The 19,346-nt window shown below is 32.5% G+C and overlaps 1 protein-coding gene across 1 annotated transcript; it reads right to left on the bottom strand.

Annotated features, from left to right (window-relative positions):
* Positions 1–12,864: 12,864 nt before the first annotated feature.
* LOC143155112 (BTB/POZ domain-containing protein KCTD9-like) lies at positions 12,865–18,748 on the bottom strand. Its single transcript, XM_076327474.1, is given in 9 exon segments — positions 12,865–14,523; positions 14,526–14,571; positions 14,649–14,767; positions 14,842–15,007; positions 15,131–15,357; positions 15,607–15,767; positions 15,853–16,029; positions 16,186–16,307; positions 18,421–18,748. Coding segments are annotated over 9 exon segments (1,134 nt in total). The 5' UTR covers positions 18,469–18,748; the 3' UTR covers positions 12,865–14,455.
* Between the last annotated feature and the right edge of the window lie 598 nt (positions 18,749–19,346).

The raw sequence follows: 19,346 nt of genomic DNA, 5'->3' as shown, positions 1-19,346 counted from the left end.
ATAAAGAAGATTCAAGAAAAAGGAAATAAATGAAAAAGTGATCCTTACATTTTACCCAGACGCGATATTTCGACCTCTGTGAAGAGTTAGACCGAATTAGGCGACTATTGAGAATCGTCTTTTGCGCGCAAGGGGTTAAATCGTAAATAGACGTAGGGTTCTAATGATTCTAACGCGGAGAGGTTGGTTGTTCAAACGGAGGCAGAGATAGCCGTGTCACCGCGATAAATTCGCGGCGCACTTTCTGTTTTACAGCGACATTCGTTAACCCGCCGGCGGGGAATGAAAAATGCAGTGACCACGTAAACGAGTACGAAAGTGCTCGACTCGGTGGACAGTGTTGCGAGGGACGGGTGAGGTGAAGAGGACGAAGAAGAAAAGGGACAGAAAAATAAATCCAACGGGACGGACGAAGATGGCAGAGATCGTCGAGTTCAAAGAAACGCGGGAGGGGGAAAGTGAACCGGAAATGGAGGCGACCCTTTGAACGCGGATAAACTTCAGCTCGGATGACGCTGATAAAAGTCCAAAGCACGGCGGGGTAAAGTTCTAAGGAATTCTTTTTGGTAAGCGGACAAATTTTCTTTTTTAACGAAGAATGGAGATAATTTATCAAATGTTTCATTGGTGAACAATGATTGCTTATACAGCAAGCCCCGGTTGTGTGAAATAATTATTCTCCCGATTGCATGAAATGAAATCGCCACCGTTGCTTACGGTTTCCGGACTCAAGCGACTCGTGCGAGATAATATCGAATTTTGTATCGGATAATAAAATTAATAATTCGTGAACTCTTCGTTGTACCTTCGCGAGGGTATTATCGATCAATTGGTCGGACTTTCTTAGTCAAAATGAATCCAAATGCAACCTTATGCGTACTACTTTTAATCGTGTATGCAGCACAAGGAGGAAAAAGACAGTCCCAGATGTTGTTCTTCGTATATTATTATGTATCGTATATTGTATATTGGGTATTTGTTTGACAGTTTTATATTATTATTTAGTCTCACGGCTTACAAAGGCTGATTACAATTGTCGACCTGATACGTATCGTAATTATTTCTGGGGCTGACTTTTCTTCTACAGAGGTGGAAATATAATATAATATAGTGTAATCGTTTTACAAAAATAGAATACAAATTTTGATACAAACCAAAATTTTGGAATTTCTCACTTTATCAATTTTCAATATAAATTATTGCCTTAAATGAATTATTAATTTAAACGAATCTTTATAATACGAAGTATTTGTTACAACTCACAGTTGTCAGTACCATAACAATTCATATTATCATAATACACAATTTCAAAGAATCTTATCCACCTCTGAGATTAGCGTTATACTTAAATAGCAAAATATATTTGTCTATGCCTAGTAAAATTTGTAATCTTATATTTTCAAAAAAATTAGAAATTTAGTATTTTGCAAATCTAAATTAGAATATTCTCAGTCGGTATATTATTTCACTGTTACGCAAAATCAATGTCCATCTCTATAAATCCAACATGAACCTAACCTTTTCAATTCCATCATAATTGATGACAAAACGAAGTTCCCACGTTATTGAAGACGATAATTGCATAAATTCACCCTACAAGACAAAATACTAAGCCGCCACGTAATCCTATAATTTTGAGAAAGTTTTATCGTTGCTTCGGAGAAAGATGCGGGGCTTGTTAGCTAATGAGGGAATTTTAAATCTTCGGTAAAAATGATAGTAGCTTCGTGCCTGAATAATTACGTGTCGGTGCGCGCACGTAATTCTAAACTAGAAGTTTCGTAACTCGTAAAAACAACAACGGTCCGTTAAAATGTGAAAATTTTTAATGGCGATATTTCGCGAGCCGTGAATCGTTACGGTCGCTTATCAGAATATTTCGTGTATCGTTTACACAGCGAATTCTCATCGTTCCAGTTACTTTCCATTTGCTCAATCACGCGCGAACGCCGTGATATCTACGCGTTTTCTTATAATTTACACGATCGTTAAATAGTCCGGGACCCACCATTAATACCGAGGAAATTTATAAACGTTCTCGTAACAAGAAATAAAAACATTTAGCCTATAACCTCTTTCGTCCATGTCTCTTAAATTCGACATAACCTCACTTTTCTCGTTGCATCCTATTTTCGATGATAATTTTATAGCGTTTTCAAATTTTATTTTCCAACTTACATCGCTTCTCAGTAGATATTATTAAAGAGCACTTTTGAGGAAAAAAGGAACATTTTTCGACACGAAAGTGTCCAAAATATGAATACTCTCAGACTTTCCGATATGAGAATTCTTCTTATTGAATTTTAATATTTAACGTTGACGACAAATGTTGTAAATACTACTATTATACATTTAATATTTATATTCAAACATCTTGCATGTTTGAGAGCTTCTTAATAAAATGACAGCTTGAAAGTTATATTTCGTAGACGCGTAGTATTTTTAGGTTAGGTATCGATAATCAATATTTGATATCGTAATTTAATATCAATTTTCAATTCTTGAGTTCAGATGTTAAAAATCATACGACAATTGTAGTACATTTTTTTCTTTACCTTTCGTTTTTTTAATTTTTTTTTTTTTTTTTGCATGTATTGTGTGAATTGAAGGAATTATGGAGAAAAGTCTACGAGTGGAGAAGTGTACCTCACGAAACGGAATTAAGGCAGGTGAAATAGATCGACGACAATCAATTCCACAACAGGCAATGCCCATAATACAAACCGCACTGCTAATAGGCTGTGATGAGTTAGCTTATGCAGTTATACCGGGTGACCCCATTCGATTGAGCACACCGGATGTCCGGTGCCGAACGGATATGGAACCGGAGAACGTGGCTAATTATCGATAACCAAGAATTTTTAAATACGTAAAAGAGAGACTGTTTCAATTCTTTAAGGTTAGCTTTTAACTTTAATAAAATTGTTTCTCAACATTGGAGAGTAGCATTATAGAATTGAAGTTTTTCATTCATTTTAAACCGAAAGAAGGTTGTTTGTTATTAAAATAGTGGTAATTTTAGAATTTATAAAACTCAGCTTCGATAGCCTTGACCTTGACATACGTTGTCAAGAACATACTTCTGAATAACCCACAGACAGTTTTACCTGGTGCTCGTTCCTGGATAAAAAGTTGTTAACTAGAAAATTTGGAAAAATATAGCACTTATTTTGCTAAATGTTTCGACATAATGGCTACTTTATATCCCGTCCATAATGTACAAACAGAAGAATTTTCTTACACACCCCGCACCTAGGAAATTTAACAAAATTGTAATTTAAAATAAAAATTCTTAATTATATTTAATCGAGTGTTTCAGATATAGTCTCCGTATAGTTTATATTTTTAACTAGTCTTAAATTATGTTTCAACATTTCTTCCTTCCAACCACCATTTAATGCTGCCTATACGTATGGATTAATCGATTTCAATGATCTTGAATCCCGACTTGAGTGGACAACCGTCTGATGGAAACCGAGTATTAATTTCGTTTAACCTAACCTAATTTACCAATTAAGGTAGATTAGGTTAGGTTAGAGTTGGATTATTTTAGAGTACGGGATACAGATAGAGCTTCTCCGTGTTAAACTTTTAAATAAATTATAATTCACTATTAGCTGTATTCATTTGATAAATAGAAATACTACCGAGAATAAATGTCATATTTTTCAAACACTTTTTAGTAACATTTTTTTCAACTAAATATAATTAAGAAATTTAACAAAATTGCAATTTAAAATAAAAACTCTTAATTATATTTAATCGAGTATTTTCGATATAGTCTCCACATAGTTTATATTTTTAACTAGTATTAAATTATGTTTCAATATTTCTTCCTTAGTTTAAAATTTTTTGTGCCGATTGCTCTTCCATTAGGTTCTTTTTCTCAACAGCTGAAAGTTTCATCCAAATAATCGCGTTATATCTAAAGCAGGAACTGCTAGATGAGACTTATTTATAAGCCCCAGTATTCAATCTGGAACGAAACGCAATAATATTGCTTAGATTATTTAAGAACAATAATTATTACTTATTATTATAAATTACCATTAAATCATTGAATATTTTTTGTTAAATTTTCATAATTCATTCATTCATTGATTCAAAAGATACATTTATTATCATTGAACCATTTTATAACTATAAATCGATATCACATTATTCATGTACATTTTTAATCACTCTTAAAATTAATATTGGGAGGAATACAATATGATAGTATTACCAATGAAATGGTAAGGTTTTCCCGACGAAAATATGTCCAAGCGCAAACAGTTTCAGATTATTTTTAATAATGTTATACGTTATTCGAAAGACATTTGAAAAGCTTCCAATCACATATAATTAAAAATACTTCGAACGAGGTCGTGTTTTGAATTTATTTCCATCGGGAAAACTTCGCCAATGTATTAATCAAACTCTCGTACAGATGTAATAAACAATGTTCCAACCACCGAGAGCACTAATGCGAGTCTCGCTAGCTGTTACTCTCACATCACATACACTCTCGGTGTACTCTTCAACTCGAGATGAAAAATAATATCTACCCCGCTTTCGAGTAAACTGGTTATCCGGATATTTTTACTTGAAAGCAAGACTTAATGTGAGCAAAATTTATAATTATAATTCTTGAGAACCTATCAAGTTTGTATTCAACGTTTAATCAAAATATATTGTTCAAACGACACAAGACACTTTTAATTCCATCGAAGAAAATATCAAGAAACAAAAATTCTGAATCGACGTTCACCGAAGTGTTCGAACAACGATTGAAAAGGAGAAAATACTAGTCACAGAGAATGAAAAGTGTGAGGTAAGAAAGAAAGAAGGAAATACAGCATGCCTAAGAAAGTAGGGTTTTTCGAGGCTAGATCGTTCAAGGAGATAGACGGTGTCTGACAAAGTCGGTACGTGACCACTTGTGCCCGAGAAACTTTCTCTTGTATCTTTGGCCACCAACACGATATCGCGTGTACCTCTTTCCATTTTTTTCGCTTCCCTTTCGCAACCCTCCTTTCGCACGGCTCGAGATAAGAACACCACCCAAGGTCCTGCTCTAAATAGCGAACGGTACCTGACCTTCCGACCTCGACCCTCGCCAGCCAAGGGACACAGATACGACGAATCGAATTTTCAGAACCAGTCGGATCAGAGCCGGTGGAGCTACTCATCGAATTTTCTTGTCTTTTAATATACGAACAACTCAGTGATTCAAATATTAATACTTATATAATACTTAATACCGATACTTTTCGAGTACAGTGCAAACAATTGAGTATTTGAATATTCGATTATACGGATACTATTTAAGTACTGTGTACACCCATTGAAGTATCTGGATATTCGTAGCGTTTGGACAGTATAGTGTAATTAAACAACAACTCGAGTTTTTCAAGTCCATTATTCTTGTTTTAAACTTCGTCTTTATTTAAAATATTTCCTATACATTTTCTAAATATTTAAAACATTTTTTGTAAGCAGATTCTTTTCGATGTGATTATTATATTTTTTCAGCTATAAAAAAGACACTTCAGCTGAAGAGGAAATATCAACAATGTTTTGAATGCATTTCGTTAATTATCTAATTGAAAAGATCTTCTCAACTCACTCTCTACAATTTTAACGATAATAATGGTAATCGAGTAGTGATACTCAAATAGTGATATTCAAATAGTAATATCATAGTATCAATAGTAATTGAAATACTCGAAGTTTATTCGTGGTATTCAAATACCTATAAAGTATTCGAATATTAAATTATTCAAATAATTTCAGTCCTACTCGACACAATCGTCCTGAAACTCGCGACTCTCTCATTAAGACAATTACTCATGGATTTTTCTACTGCCGCGATCACAATTTCGCGTGCACAGTCTGAAAATTCTTCTCGAGTGCTACAACTTTAACCTCTGACTCATTCTTTAGCCACTTCGTTCCGCACAGCATGAAATCGGAGCTGGAGAAATCGGTAAAAGTGATTGATGATCTCATAGGTCGCGCAATTTGGTTGAAAATTATAGTAGAATTTGTGGACGATGAAGATGTTCTTTAAGCTTCTGTTCAAAAATACGGTAACGTGATCAATTGTGTAGAACAGAATTGCGTGTACCGAATAAATGGATACGCAACGGACTAAATAAACACGTAACATACAAAATGAATCATTAATAAACTGTATCTTTCAAAGTGGAAACGAAATCATAAAAAATATGGCTACCTTTCTCAACGAGTGTGATACACTGCCGAAAGTGGATAATCGTATTTTTTAAAAATGAAGCTTCAACATTCGTCTTTTCCATTGGGTTCTCTAAAATGACCTACTTTTTTACACCACAATTATGCGTTACGTACATTTACATATTACGAGTATTCGCTTCCCGACCAAAATATAAAGAACCTTGAAAGTGTCGTTTCTCTTGATAAGAAGTTATAAATACAATTTTCGTCCATTTTAAATCTACCGCACGGAGCTCGTGCGAGTCAAATAGCGCGTGCCGAAAACGGGGTATCAGAGTTAACGTTTAACTTCAAACACTTTGCCGTGAGTTTCACTTGAAAGATCTTATTAGCAGAAGGTCGTGCCAACATGCCACTATTTTGTGTACCTATGCAATTTCATGCGGCGACTGCGGTTCTCAACTTTCTTCGTTTATCTCCGATTTCTTCGTTTTACAAATTTTCATGCAGACAAAGATATTGATATTTACAGTGATCCACGGTCAACATTCCACGATTCATACCACCTAATCCTTTCACTCTTTGTCTCGAACTCAACGAAACCTGACTCGGCAGAAGAGGAAAGACACATTATGTATTATACAATATTTGCATATATATTAAGAAAAATTACATTTACCCTGATTTGTATCGCGTTTGACTCATTTTAATTAGAACTATCGGAAAAATGCATTTTTTAGCAAGATAACACGAAAACTAGGGAAAGTGTGCCGGTACTAGCCACGCTTGCCACCAGAGGGAAAAATGGCCGCCGATCGTTTTCCGTAAGTTCCCGTAACTGCTCCGTTCGGTATGTATACACAAATGTACAAAGCAAGGCCTGTGTTGTAAAGTTCGGATTATAATATCTAGTTTATTATGATATGCAGGGATCTCGCGTATCTAGTAGTATAGTTATTGTATATATAATGTAGTATCGGATTTTCCGCGTCCGCTTAGGCCTGCTTCGAGCGTAGGCCTAAACAAGATAACGCGCGCGGTCGGACTTGATTTAAACTAAACATTTGGCGCCGATCGGTCCGCTAGCTTTCCTGGAAGGCACGAGTATCCTTTACAGGGGGTCTTGCGCGACGACCGAGCGTGAGAATGCATGGGGATCAAAGGGAATACATGTGGTTCGGAGAAAGTGAAGAATGTTTGGGAAAGACGAACGATTAGGATGGCCGAACGTGACCGAATGTCTCAAGTGAGAGAGACTGAAGATTGGAATGAAAGAGAATTAATGGGAATTACTATATAGAGCGCGAGAAGAACGTTAAGACACACAGTATAAGACAGTATGACAAAGTATGACGACGAGAGTATGTCCGAAGTGTGTGTCGCGGACAGTATGACTGAAAAGACGATAAGACGAGACAATTAAAAGACGTACCAAGCGAAACTAACCACCGACACTACGTCTAACACTATTATCACTGTAATTTATAATAAATATATATATATATATATATGTATATATCCATAAACCACGCACGAGTACAATTGTTATTTGGGGGCTCGTACGGGGATCAATCACTCAAAGATCTCTTCTCAAGTGATTCGAAGAGAGAAAAACAACAATAAGAATATAAAGTTCGAACAAATGCGTATATAGTGATATTTCTTGATGTGAACGACGACAATGTCGTGTGGTCTTTCTGACTCTGGACTTGAAACTCGACTAAAAAGAAAAACCAAAAGGAAAAACTGCCAAACCCTTAACCGCGTGGCGGACGACCCTTCCGCGCCAATACGGAGACAGTTCTTAAAACTAACACCGACATCTGGCACCCTTAAGATCGTTGTTGCATTCATTCCAACAGCCTGTGTGACGAATTCCACGATATCTAATTTCTACGAATGGCTTCGTCACCTCGGACCACCCGGAACAGTGCATCCCGATTCAAGCTCGAATTCGACGAACGTCCTCCCGATAAGACTTAACCCGAAAATCAACCGTGTGAAACTTTTTCCGTCTGTACTATTCTTTAAGGTAACAACTGCATATAAACCTACCAAGCTCTCGAATAAAGCAGTCTGTATTCTGAAATCAACCGATCGCCACGTTACGCTGTCCGTTTCAACCCATTATTTCTCCAGTCCGAATAATTTTCAAGTAAAGTTCTTTGTTTGGATTAGGTGATCGTCGCGACTCTCACCAATCCTCGCTAAATTTAACTTCGACCAATCAGGATTCGAGTGCGACTCGAATCCTTCTCTAAAAAGTGACAGTTTGGAATTTTTCCCGTCACAAAAGCAAGGCCTGCTAGGATGCCTTACCGATGAGTCCACTAGCAGGCCCAGTTTTCTTATATTTCTGGGTCGTGATAACTACACGAATATAACTTTTTCAATCAATTGATGTTTATTCCATATGGACACAAAATAGTTGTACAATGTTGTTGCCAATATAACGATACATTTTTTTGGAATCCAAAGTAACCTTTTTAAGGGCACTTCCAATTCCATTCTTGTCCAAATTTCAAATAAGTAATGGTTTCAAAGTGTTCGTAATAATTTTATCGCCCATTGTATTTACATTACAGCAACGATATAAATTTTTTATCCGATTTCACCAAGGGTCCAAATACTTATGAACGATAGGATACGTAAGATGAATTTACTTTTATCGATACACCGATCTGGGACTCATAAATTAAACATAACACAAATTACCATTATTTATGGTAGTATTACGTATGGCCAATAAATTAAACTACGATCTCGGCCACGGTGTCTGGATACTGTCGCACCTAAACACGTAGCCGAAAAGTATTACATTTACAAGACGCGACAATTCAAAATCAAAGTATTACCCATCTGATCGTTCCTCAAGACTTGCTCAAAAGTAAATAAATAAGAAAGGCCATCGCCCTGAACCGGAGAGTCTTTTTCTAGCCAGCATGGAGGCCAGAACTGCCCGGCCAATGTCGTCGGCCATATGCAACAAATAATTGTATTGCGTATTTGTGTTTCGTCATTTTAATTCTGTCAATCACCGTACATCCTAAAACTTTATTCTTTTCGTTTACAATAATATCCCACATTACTTTTACTATTAAAATATAGTAGAATTTATCTACGGGTCCTAACCTCACATCGTAAGTCAGAAACTTAAAACTTCTTTAATAACAATGGCTGACATTGGACTTCTAACGAACAATGGACTACATTCTCGGACGTATACAGATACTCTACTTCTATTCCCCGAGTTTGATTTTATTAAATATCCAAATAATCTTGTCCGTTTCCCTAGTATGAAACCAATTGCGTCTCTTATGTACATCGGAAGTTCTCAATCCTTTGACTCCGCTTCTTTCTTTTGTCAGACTCGTGTGTTAAGGAGGGAGGAAGGGACGTCACATTTGAATCTTCTTTTATGTTAAATTGCTTCGTGAAACGAGGGTGCTAAGCGTTTCACCTGGCAGTTCGAAGTGCAGTTTAACTGTGCCAGAGAATAGGCCACATTATACCGTGACTACGCTCCTGAAATAGGGGCTCACAGGGCACAAAGCAAGGAATCTAAAAACGAGAATCAAAAAATATCGATAGTCTTTATTATATTATTATGGCAGCATAATCAATCGATTGTCAAGGTTTGACCGATGAAAATGAATCTTGACACGATCTCGTTTGGAGTATTTTGGAATAGAAAGAAAAAACGGTTAGTTCTGAAAGGAATTTCGATTCGTATTAGATCGGACGGATTTATGCCTGTGACGAAGTAAACATTACTCGAAACTGTACGTTTTTTACTTACTCGTCGTATCACATTCCCCTTAAGGAGAGACACCGTCCTAACGAGTCAAAAAAATCGAATTTTTCTTTTTTTTTTTCATTTGCTTAAAAGTTGAAGTACGTGGAATGTTGTATCTCTCATGGACCGTGGGCCACGTACCACCAACCCGATGAAACGAAAACATTATTTCGAGACAATTCTTTACTACTCACAGGAAAAGAGTTCTATCGAATCTAATTCAAGCTTCTTATATCGCAACATTTTAGATAATAGTTTCTGATTTATGAGTCAATCAAATTTTTTTACTTCGGACGGCCCAGTTCTTGCCATCTGTTGCGACCAGCTAACAATGTTCCACTAGAAGGGGTTTTGGTAATAGCGAATAATTTCGTCATTTTATACCATTTTTACTTTCGCAAAATTGTGAAATAAAGCTGAAAGTTATATTTATATTGTGGTACGTGAAAAACTAAATTTTTTATTTAGCACTTATGAAAGAAATTTCCAAACTTTACCCACTTTTTGACACCTCAGAGTGGTGTCAAACACCTTATCTTGAGAGCGATTTTTCATTCTCTCCGCAGTACAAATAATTAAAAATAGACCGAACGAAGTCACGTTCGACTTATTTTCATCGAGTAAATCTTACCAACCCATTAATAACGAATATTTTAATTTTCATCAGAGTCTAAGGAAGAGTCTGCTCTTCATTGTCTAAGAGTTTGACTAGGTAGCTTTACGGACGAGTCCAATAAAAAATTTAGATTGAAATCCATTCCTCCCATCTGCTTGCTTCTCCATCTATCAACTTCTAAGATATCTTAAATAATCGCTCAAAGTAACAAGAACGTAATCCATTACAGTCAGATAAAAATCAATTGGCAGCTCGAAGTCACTTATTTAATGAACAAAGAATGCTTGCAAATACTAGTACATCAAAAGTATAGTTAGGATATGATCGTACGATCGTGCGAGTTTTTATTATTTTCTTTACTATTCTTGTGCGTTCAATTTGTCCACGATATTCTACTTACATTTCATGGAAAAATAATCTTACGATTTATAATATTAGCCAATTCAATTTATTCCAACTTGACTCGATGTTAAGTATCGCTGTCACTTGTCAACGCAATGTAACGAACGAACTTCTCATAAAATTAACCAACACATTGACCAAATGATTTTCCTTTCCAGAAAGAATACTTTATCAAAAAATATAAGAGAACCCCTAACCCCTCGCTGACGATGATACATTCCGATCCAAAGACGAATTCTAACCTCGCAAAACACATGAAAGACTAAACCATGAAATTTCGATGAACCCTACTATTCCCCGTAGAATAGAAGTCATCCTCGATCCGTGGTGCCCTCGTTACAGTGCTTTCGTTATGGGCACAGATAACTCTCGGGCAACGTGAATGTTCCTGGACTTTGGTAAACGAGATTAGGACAAATCTATACGAGCAAGTTGCAAGCTCAACAGTCCACACTCCATCGACTCCTCCTGTACAACTGCAAATAGTCTTGGTACAGGTAAATTAAATTCGACGAACACTTTACACGGTTCAACTTTTCAATACCAAGACACTGTTAAGGAAATTTACGATAATTTATCGATGAGAAATTGGGCGAACGTCGGTGTCTCAGAGTAGTTCAGAATCCTACTTCACTGTAGAATGATCATCAACGCAAAACATATTGTTACGCATACATATATCGAGACTCTCTTCGAAACATCGAAAATTTAATTATTATTTCGAGGAGCTATGTGATGAGTAGATAAAAAAGAGATGAGAAATGGTTAACTAAGAGAAAATACGTTTCATCCCGAATCAGTTACTTAACTCGCGGGGAAGATTAGTCGGGAAACGTAGAAATTCAATAACAGATTCGTTGGGATACATTTGTTTATGTGTTATTTAAATAAAATATACAAGATATTGTATATTTTATTTGGTACATTGGTTACATGTACCAAACCACGATAACACACATTCAATAAATAATAATTTAATTCTTGGATTGATAACCATTAATAGATCGATCTATTATGAACTTTAAATATCCCAAAAATATTGATAGATTCTTATTTCATAGGCTCTCGTGTCTGAATTCGACGTATTAGAATCCATTCCCAAGATACAATCATACATATTTAATAAATGATACTTTATTACTCGAATTAGTAGTCAACAAAAACATTGGGAATTCAATGAAACAGCCATCTAGTGGTAGAGGGATGAAACTTTTAAACCTTTCAGCAGTGTCCACGATGGTAAACCGTCTATGTATAGACACATAGTTTTTGTTATCGCCATTAGATAGCACCACTAATTTCTGCCAATTACCGATACTGCACAAATGAATTAATAAATTTCTAACATATTTAATAAGTATTTCTATATAAATGAACCCGTGATCAAATTATTTAAGAAATTTAAATTGAATTAATTTAAATTGGAACACTTCTTGGTTGAAAAATTCGCCAACTGAGCATGATCAAACACTTAATAAAAGAAAAACATATAACAATAAACATTGATTATAATGTTTCTAAATGTACATGTAATTTTATTTAATAGTCTTTTCATGTCATCGTGTTCGATAATGCACTTATATTAATTTGTTAATTTCAAATTTTACTTTCCGCGGCTTGATTTTACACGACCGATGGCACTATCTAGCGGTGAAGAATCAAAACTCTAGTTAAACATTTTATCATAAATGGCATAACCGCCAAGAATTAAACTATTATTTATGGAATGATTCATTGTATTTTGAAAATAAATTTCGATACATAAAATCTACATGTATAGATATATGTGATAAGTCGTTTGTATTGTTATAATATAAAAATATTCTGACAATTGCCTCATAATATTTAAAATTTGAGACACGTTATCAATCGCAAAATTATACTACTATTTATTGAATATGTATTATTACATTTTCGGGTTCAGTTACGGTCTCTCTGAAATGTTAAGATTAATTTAGTTTTAATACCAATACTACCAACACTAATAGTTAATTACTCTTATAATAATAGAAACAAAACATTTAGTTGCTCCAATTCTACTCCACCACTACACTCGTACTAGATTCCTCTTTACTGTTATATCTAATCACTTACGTGATTAACATAAACATATCGGTATATGTTCTTTACCATATTTACATTGTAGATATCTAATTGAAGATCTCTAGATTTGTAGTAATATTAGTTACAATTTTATTCTGATAGCGAATAAGATTTTATTTAAATAAGAATTAATGCAAATAAATGCTTATCAGTATTCAGACAATTGCGTATCTAAATATAGACAAATAAATATTTCAGTACCTTTTATCTATTACATACAAATTTTACATATCTATATACTACAAGAGTACTTGCACATTAATGATAAGATGAAAATAATTGCTTGTAGTCTTGTTTAATCAAAATTTAATACTGTTTTAGGTTATTTTAAGTTATTAATATTAAAATAGTAAGGATAAGTTGTCACAATTTCTAATTACAAAACTATTGCATTGCTCCAGCATAAATTACAAATATCTCACTACTTATATAATACTTTTATAATTTGTGTTTAAAAAAAAAAGTAAACAAATTGTTCGCATTGATGTTTTATGTAGATAAAGCATTATGTAATAATTTACATTATTATCGCGCAATAAGTTTACATGTACTGAGATACACTTTGACCATGTAATTCTAAACATGTGCAGATATGTACATACCAAGTTTTGTGCGCGCGCGCGCCTGTGTGCGTATATAAAAAGGAAATATCTATACGTTTTTCTAATGTACTTTTATGCATAATTTTTCAAGCCATTATTATGAAAGAGTTTATCATTAAATCTTAACTTTAATTCCGTTAAACAAATTTTTTGAACTCGTAAATTTATTGTATATAAACAAAATTTTCATTTCATGCAAAATTATTTTTTTATTGATTTATCATTTCATTGTTACTAAAAATTGATTTAAATTTCAATTGCTGTTTATAATAATAAATCTAATAACATTCAACATAAGTGACATTACAAATGTGTTTATGTTAATTTTTACACATTAAGTATAAAAGTTTAATGATTGATATTTATGAATTTTTATGATTCTATGTAACATCTTTACCAATACAAATTTATCAAACATTTCTCCATGAAGAGTATATTAAAAAATATAAAATTTATTCATATTGAACCATCCTCATTAATTCAATTTTAATTATTAATTCCTGTTTCGACATTACTCTGGAAGTAAAAGTGCATAACAGACATTGCTCTATTTAAATAGAAACTCAATTACATTTTCTAGTACAATTGTTGCAATATAATGCTGTGTCTGTACTTTCTTATTATCTGTAAAGTATTAAAAAACTGCAGTATTAAGACGAAAGTACCATCGCTTAGATTTTTGTTATCCTACAAATTAAATAAATATTTAGATCACAGAAGCTAAACCGCCGCAAGACACACGGGGTACTTCATTCATTGTTATCGTATCGTTTGAGACATATGCAATGGTGTTAACATTAATTGTAATGCTGCTTCTTTAAGATTGTATTGCGCAAATTTGCACCGCGTAAGGTACATTCTGATAAGTCACAACCCTGAAATAGATATAACTATTTTACGTTTCACCAGAAAAGTAAGAAAATGTCTTCTGATATGTATAAACAACAATTACCTCTAAATCAGCGCCAACTAGTGTAGCTGATTCAAGATGACATCTACTTAGATTAGCATATCTTAATATTGCCTCTTTGAGATTTACGTTAGGCATATGACTGTCCTCGAGATTGGCTCCTTTAAGATTTACACCCTCTTATAATAGACCCTTTTATCTTACACCCACATGTTGGCGAGTGAACAATACATACCTTCAAAATTACACGAACAAAGGTTGGCAGCTTTAAGATTTGCACGTAACATTTTTACACGACCAAGCTGTGCACCCTGCAGATTTGCATTAGATAAATCTGCACGTTCAAAACAACATTCTGATAAATTTGCACCTGCCAAGTTGCAGTCGCGCATAATAGCGAACTGAAAAATAGCACAATTATACAAAATTATATTACAAAAAGATACATTTATTTATTCTTGAATAAACATACACAATGAACTACGACGTAATAACCACCTTAATATCAAAATAATTTTAATCACCTTGAAATTAATGTGCCTGAGATCTAACTTTGATAAATCAGCACCAACAAAATCGACACCTTGAAACCTTAGTTCTGAAGTTATAGGTGTTGACATGATTGCTTTAAGTACATCTTTTCGAGTTAAAGATACTGAACCAGTTTTCGGAAGATCCTCTGTTTCAATCATTGTAGTCAATTCATCAATAGCACCTTCTATTCTATAAAAACGTGCTTCCTCCAGAACTCCTAAAACACAACAATAACATTAATTACATATACAATGTGTACATAATTGAATCAAAAATATTAGCATACTTTAAAAGGAGAGAAGAGAAATAAGGGAAATGTAACAATTGAAAAATATGAGAAAAAATAGATAAACAGATATTTAAATAAACAAAGCATGAAATAAAGAAAAGAATATGCTGTATAAAAATAAATTATTATGTTTAAATTATTTAAGTCACAAATTTTAAAATATATTAAAAACTATACCTGCTGCATTAACATTAGCATCAAGTATGATCTGTCCATGTCTTAAATAGTTTAATAATGGCTCAAAATATGTAGGACTTCTATCAATCAAAAATGCACCATTTTCATCTTGCCTGCTGGGTAAGATTCTCTGTTCACTGTTTGTAATTTCAGTAAACATTCTATGAATAAATTATTACATAATATTATAGATGTACATTTAAATGCTTCTAATTCACTAATCAATTGAGCAAGGAATTTGCTTACCTGGCTAGCATACTCATTGGTTCCTTTTTCGTTAATGTGTCTCTAGTTGTTGTAAAATACTTTCCACCAACATTCAGTGTAATCCATTCTGAATTTTTATTCAACCGAATCTGAGTACTAATTTTATCCTTTGGAATAAAATCTTCTCCGCTTGAAACATATAAAACATCATGGTCCCTGTAAGGAATTTATTCTTAATCAAAACTATATAGACTACCAGTATCATGAAATTAATATTCATTTTCTAAAAATTTGCAGCAATATTTGAATAAATAGAAATGAACATGACCACCACTGAATATCTAATGTTCATCATTAAGTTAGTTAGTTTACCGGATTAACTTAATATCATCAATTTCTCCACCTTGAGGGGTATATATTCTTTTGGCAGTTATTTCAAACTTTGAGCTAGCAGCTGTTAGTAATTCATCCAATGAATAAGTCACCATAAATACCTGGCATGGACAAATAATAACATACACATAAATTCCTTTCTTGTGTATGAAACTTTTTAAATTTATCATTCAAGAAATGAATCATTGGCTGGAATAATATTCTATAAATTTGAAAATTTGTTTCTTTTTTTAAAAATAGTCTATTATAAAATATAGATATTAATGTATTTGTCTGCTTCCTGGAAAGTCTGTAAAACGTAATAAACAAAATTTATTTTATTAACAACTCAAATATAAATATCATTGCAACTAAATTATATAAAATATAGATATTTATCACAGTGATTTCTAATAATTGTTTAAACAAACTTTGTTTAAAAATATTGTTTATTACAATAAAGATCAAAATAAAGAAAATATAAAATATATACATTATAGAAAATATTTTTTACAATTAAATCAATTACATGATATATATAATATATATATATCACTGTATTTATATAATTTTGTTATAAATCGCCTATAATATAATGATATTATAAATAAAATATGTATCAATACACATTGTACACATTGTCCAAACTATAATATTACAAAATATATAGTCAATACTGTGAATAATTATAAATTGAAAATAATTTTTACATGTATAATTTGTCAAAACAAAATTTTATGGAACTCTTCATATAGTTTTATAATCTAATGCAAAACAAAATTGATGCAATCATAAATACAAATTTTCTTCTTCAAAAGTCTGAAGAAAAAAAACTATCTCTAAAAATCGTTTTTAAAGTTGTGAATAAGTACAAACTCAATACTGATTTTACTACATTTTTATTTAGTATCATCCATTTTCCTTTTTAATTAAAATCCAATTTAGTATTATCCATTTTCCTTCATGTTCTCCAACTTGTAATAGCCAGTTAGAAATACAAGCAAATAATATATTTAAAGTTGTATTTAGAATATCTGCTCAAGTAGACTCTATTCTTTCTTTGAGTATATTATTGATTAGCAACTTTACTTAATCATAACTTTCCCTGTAAGAATACTTATAAATGAACTTAGTCAATACTGTACATGGTAATAACTCAAATTCAAATTCTTCGAAGTCACTTTTTGAAGAGGAAGCTATATGGATAAGAACATTATCCTGCAGAAAAATTACCTTGTCTTCTTTGACAATTATAAAAGGCAACAAATTATATTGCAACATCATTCAATTCACTATATGAAAATGAATATCATTCAATTCACTATTTATAAAAGCTACTTTACTTTAAAAATTTTGTTTAAAGTCAGTCCAAGCCATGATTAGCCCACCTCCCTGAGCTCTGTGTAATATGATTCTTTTTCCTTTCCTCAAATTGTAAGAATAATAATTCAAGCCGTTTGACCTGTCCCAATTGAACTTCTTTTTGACGTTAAAGATACCTGGTTTTTGCAAACATTTTTAATATTTAAATTTATTAGAACCTTTGGTTTCATATTTACTAGAGCTTTACAATTTCTTATAAAACTGGGATCACTCCAGTTTTTTTTATTTCCCTTAAAACTGCATGTTTTACAATAGAGGAAAATCGTGTCAATCGCTCTGATTGCTTGTTCTTGTCACAATTTTCCATACTCAGCCTTAGAAAAGTATTTATAACACTGCAATTTGTTAATTACTCTGAATTTGTTCTCAAGTTTTCCTGTGGCTGTTTAAATCGACTATTCTTTGTTTCTTTACATTACTCAATTGCAGACCATGTGGCATAATGTACAGGTAAAAAATGTTCATTAAAATTAAAAACTATACTTCTAAATACTTATCAAATTGTTCTCTATAAACTGCAAAATAGCAATTGAGTTTATAAATATTCACCATCCTATGGTTGTGCTTTGGAACATTGAGCAGATAGGTTTTATTGACATATGAAAATAAAGTACTGTTTACATACATGAATTCTTGTTATCCAACTATAAATTCATTGTCTAGACACAATTAATCAATTCTTGAAATTATTATTGAACAGAAGCAGAAAAAGTGTTTCAGTTCATAATTATTCACAATACTGTACATGTACTATGAAGAGTTAAAAAGGATTTACTCAAAAAGATTCAGTAAAAAATTTAAAGCAAACCGCTAGACATAATTTATTACAAATACGAATAAAATTACAGCCACCTTGCCGTTTACATCAGTTCCATTTAGAAAAAGAATTACTCTCTTCATAGCTAATTAGAAATAAAAATCTATACAATGCAATAAAATAGTGCTAATAAGAAATACTAGACAAAGTGATAAAAGTATGAACAGTTCCGTTTGACACTGATTAAACAGCCCTGTTAAAACGCCTATAAAGTCCGCAACAGTGTCACAATCTAGACTGTTGTGTGTATGAACAAACTATTACATGAATCATAAATTTCTCATTGTGGAAACCTTAAGCTTCGTCTCTGTTTATTCATAAAAATATTCGTAATAAAAAGTCTAATTCTAGATAAGCCTCGCAGAGAAATTAAGAAAATTTAGTTTACTTTCATTTAATATATGTTACACTATAAAGTATACTTTTTAAAAACGCACTTTTTCAGTTTTCAACAAACATAGAAAAATATACTAATTATTAAGTCTTAGATATTGGTAAGCTTGTATTACTATACAGTAGTGGAACGATTTAAATTTGAATGCCAAATTAAAATCCTCGTGATTTATTGCTTTATTAGATACTTTAAAGCTCTTTAATATGAAGAACAAATTTTTGGCCTCAAAATGTTTGCTAAAATAATATTATCTTACTTTAAAAATGTAGAAAATTATGTTGTAACAATAATTGCACTTTAAAATGCTACATTGTTAGGAATTTATACGAATACAATTAATTAAATCAAATTAAGATAAATATAATAAATTGAGTTGTATTCGTTGACTATTTGTACCTAGAAAAAATCATTGTATCTATGTATTTATATCAATTCGGTATAAAACTTTTTAAATTTATCGTTTAAGAGAAAAAGATTTATCGAATATAAATAAGACGATTTCGAATCATCATTCATTTTCGCTGTTTACATCCATTTAGAAATGCCTAATATTCTGGAACTTTTTCA

Source organism: Ptiloglossa arizonensis, chromosome 1 (genome assembly GCF_051014685.1).
Source record: "Ptiloglossa arizonensis isolate GNS036 chromosome 1, iyPtiAriz1_principal, whole genome shotgun sequence".
Lineage (NCBI taxonomy): Eukaryota > Metazoa > Arthropoda > Insecta > Hymenoptera > Colletidae > Ptiloglossa > Ptiloglossa arizonensis.
This window is presented reverse-complemented; position numbering and strand designations above follow the sequence as displayed.